The 4,097-nt window shown below is 38.8% G+C and overlaps 1 protein-coding gene across 1 annotated transcript; it reads right to left on the bottom strand.

Annotated features, from left to right (window-relative positions):
• Nucleotides 1-1,055: 1,055 nt before the first annotated feature.
• LOC126945715 (DDB1- and CUL4-associated factor 13-like) lies at nt 1,056-2,584 on the bottom strand. Its single transcript, XM_050775843.1, is given in 2 exon segments — nt 1,056-2,004; nt 2,007-2,584. Coding segments are annotated over 2 exon segments (1,335 nt in total). The 5' UTR covers nt 2,491-2,584; the 3' UTR covers nt 1,056-1,153.
• Between the last annotated feature and the right edge of the window lie 1,513 nt (nt 2,585-4,097).

Genomic DNA, 4,097 nt, shown 5'->3' with positions numbered 1-4,097 from the left:
ACATACTAAGAATACTACAGTAAATACCTAACTACTCAATGCACAGACAGCAATTAACACCCACAAGCTTCAAGGCTATCCAGGAAACCGTAAGTTCACAAAAGAAATAAAGCACCAGGAAACACTAGAGAAACAGATATGTGTGTTGTTTCAGACACAGAAATCAAAATAGCTGTTTTTAGGAAACTCACTCATGATAACAAAGAGAAGAAATTTAGAATAATATCAGATAAAGTTAACAAAGAGATTGAAATAATTTTTAAAAATAAAGCAGAAGTTATGGAGTTGAAAAATGGAATTGACATACTGAAGAATGCATCAGAATCTCTTAGCAGAACTGATCAAGCAAAGAAAGAATTAATGAGCTTGAAGACAGACTATTTGAAAGTACACAAAGGAGACTCAAAGAAAAAGAATAAAGAGATTGAAGCAAGCCCACGAGATCTAGAAAATTTGACAGGTAAGTCGAAGATACAAGGACTGAAAAGAAGGAATAATAAAATACCTGTTTGTGGCCCAAAAAGGAGAGGAACCAGGAGAACCATCCCTAAGTAGATATCCACGAAGACCATTCTTGTGATGCTTTTTTTTTTCTTTTTTTTTTTTTCCTATTTCAGCAGCTTGCTCCCTGAGCTTTTTTGACATGGTTCCGCACTGTTCCCGATTGATTAACATAAACACAACATTCCCCTTCAAGGACCAAACAAATACCCCTTTGGGCTGCTATAAGCAGATTTATGCCATAGCCATTTTGGAGAACAATTTGTGCTAGTAAGTTGGCCTGATTTTGGAGGACTTCCTGGGTGTCCGAGATATGTTTGAAGTTGGTGGGGAGTTCCATTGAGAGGGTATATAAGTATGGGCTGTGAGGCTCATACCTATTATTCCCATACTTAATCCAACGGCAATCCCTAGGGCAATCAAATGTATTGCTCGGTTTTCTCTGCTAGAACTGTAAAGTGGGATTGGGAGGAATTGACTGGAAGGAACAATTTGGATGTCTAGGGCTAAGTAAACTAGTGTACAAGTTCTAGTTCAGTTGGCTGGAAGACTTTTTTTTTTTTTTTTTTTTCTAGTACCAGCACTTTTATTTGTAGAGTTCTCAAATCAAAAGTAACAAATAATTATACATCAGGATTGTTAGGAATACCAATTATTTTACAACTGCCACTATATGTTTCTTCTTCTCTGACACAATTGGCACAGATCCAGGCTTGCTGTGTTTAATACGATTCACTTCCTTTCGTCGATGAGCTTCTTTCATGATGCGCTGTTCCTGAATCTGGCTGTAGATAGATTTTGGTAGATGTCGATGACGAGCTATACGTTTTATATGAGGATAATGCTGAAATTTTTCCTTCAATTTCTGGTTATAATCTTTGGCTGCTTTTTCTCGTGATGTAAGCACACCCAATTTTTCAGAAGCATTAGCTTTCCACAGGCGAATGTTCATTTCATCAGATCCACACATAATATACTTGCTGTCGGAAGTCCATTTTACACAGATAACATGCTGCATTCTCTTTGTGTGATATACCTCCCTGCTTCGACTTTTGTCTACAGGAAAGATTCGAATAGATTTATCGAAACTAGCAGACACAAACTCCTTCCCAGTGGGAGAGTAATCCACATCAAGCACTGCAGATACATGATCCATATGGACCATTACAGGAGTGTCCAGTGCACGCATATCAAAAGTATATAAGTTATAATCTTCATTTGCTGCTGTAAAAATGAAAGCTTCCATAGGGTTCCAACAGATTGTATTTGTTCTCATATCTAAGATAACCTTTTTCAAAGGAGTAGCTTGCCTCATATCGTACAGTACTATATTCCTGTCAGATGCACAACTTCCCAAGAGAAAAGTCTCAACTGGGTTAAATTTAACACTACTTATACTGTCAAATCCCCAGGTCATTGAACATATAGGATTAGTTCTTTGTTCATCCCAAATGTCTACTTGCTGTCCACATGTGGCAAAAACAGCTTCTTTCCAGTGATGATAATCCCAGTATAGACTGTCTTTCCTAATATCGTATGTAATGGCTCTTCCTCCTCTCCATAGCCTGGCCCATCCATTTTCCACTGCTTCACAGTTTTGTCATCACCAACAGTGAAAACAGAAGTCCCACAAAAGCGAGTACATATTCCTCGTACAAAGCCTTCACGTGCTTGTATTGTACGGATACAATTCCGCTGAGTCAGGTTCCAAATTCTAACCTCTCCATCGCATGCCCCAGAAAGGATAGTAGCCAGGTTCTTTGGATGCTTTGCCAAGCAATTGACTCCATCACGGTGACCATCCAGAGACGCAAGGAATGGTTTTGCAAATACTCGTTCCAGTTTGGTAGCATTTAAAGCTCTTACATATTCTCGTGGGACCTCAAAAGGATGTAAAGTAGGATCATAGTTTCTCGGAACTCTCTGTAAGTCCAACTTGGTTTCGCGGACATAATTGTCCGGATTCCGGCTCAGCATCTTCACCTTCATCTTGCTTGCTCCTACGGCCGGACTCCACGAGCTCTCCGGTACGAGTTCCGCCCACCGCCGCCTACCAAGACTTTTCAGTAAAAACTTCCCTCACTCGGATTTTCTGCAAAGATAACCAATTAGAACAATTTCTAAAAACCAGATGCCTAAACAATATTTTATCCTTGATGACCTTGTTTGTAACTGTAATTTCTAAATTACCAATCACCAAAGCAAGGAGGAATGAACTTCAAGGTTATAATTTACAGAGATCCCAAAAACATCATTTGTTTCGCAGAGGAAGAATGCTTCCTCGGATTTAAGGCAAGATATTAAACTTAGAGTGAAGAAACGAAGTGTGTTTTGCCCTTCTGACCTGAAGAAGAAGTATGAAGCAGCTAGAGTAGCAGTTCTAAGAGGCTGTAAGGCTTGGATATTATAGTTTGCATTTGGGTGGATTTTGTTTTCCCAGAATAACTGAAAACATTGAGAGTCTAGAAAAATCTGAGATTTGGGGTTGCTGAACATGAGAATCTGTAGGCAATTGTTAGGGGAATTCATAACCTTGCAATTTTGCCAAGGAGTTACATCCGGATAAGTGTCTGGAGAGGGCCTCACTGTACAGAAGTGACAGTTTATATTTTGGAGACTTGGGGCATTGAGGTTGGCTAGGCCTGATATTCTAACTGGTACCAAATTATATTTTCCCCCGACACATATTTTCTATTGGTACAATTTATACTTACAGTGTAGTTGCAAAGGGGTTTAGGAACATAACCAACAGGGTTGAAGTAATGTTTGTTTTCTGTTGCTTAAAAAAAAATAGAAGCTTAATGTTTGAGTTGGACTTGTTTAAAAAGGGGGTCTACAACAGGGGATTTTTTCTTGGGTCAGGAAACCTGTCCTTTGAGAGGGTTTATGTTTTTAGCTTGGTTGTGTATTGACTTAAATAGGCAGAGAATGAAGCTACCATGCCTTGTGTATGCTTTTTAGGTTCCTGTGGGAGTGGGGAAACAGGAATTTGGGATACAAGGTGGTGTTAAAAGGGATGAAATTCTGAGTATAAATAGGGAATGTGGAATCATACCTTGCAGAGACTCATAGTAAGCAAAACCAACAATCCTTTGCACACAGAATGTTCTTTCCTTAATAGCTTATGAGTCCCTTCAAGTACAGTGTAATCCACAAGACTTGGCAGAGTAAGGTTCATTGTAAGTGTTAATGCTAGTTGGAGAGATATCCAAGTAACCAGGATGAAGCCCGACATGTTAAAGGTGGCAACATATAGGGAATTCAGGGAGACAGGAAAGGAGAAGGACTATAAAGAGTATAAGAAAAATATTTAAACAAACACCTAGTACCTTGGTATATTGTTGTTGTGGTGTGGAGGCATATGAGATTACTAGGACAAATACAAAGAAATTTTATCTGGGTGGTAATCTTGGAAACCCCCTGCAAATAGCAACCATATCCTACTTCCCTTATAATAGTATTAATGTCAAGAGGATGAAGCTGTTTAAGTGAAGCAGTTGGATAATTACTGTGAGCCTGTGATAGAATTGAGTAAAAAGAGTTAGCTCTAAGAATAAAGTTTAAAAAAGCCGTTGGGCTAATTTCCATCAACTTCA

Source organism: Macaca thibetana, chromosome X, assembly GCF_024542745.1.
Source record: "Macaca thibetana thibetana isolate TM-01 chromosome X, ASM2454274v1, whole genome shotgun sequence".
Classification (NCBI taxonomy): domain Eukaryota; kingdom Metazoa; phylum Chordata; class Mammalia; order Primates; family Cercopithecidae; genus Macaca; species Macaca thibetana.
This window is presented reverse-complemented; position numbering and strand designations above follow the sequence as displayed.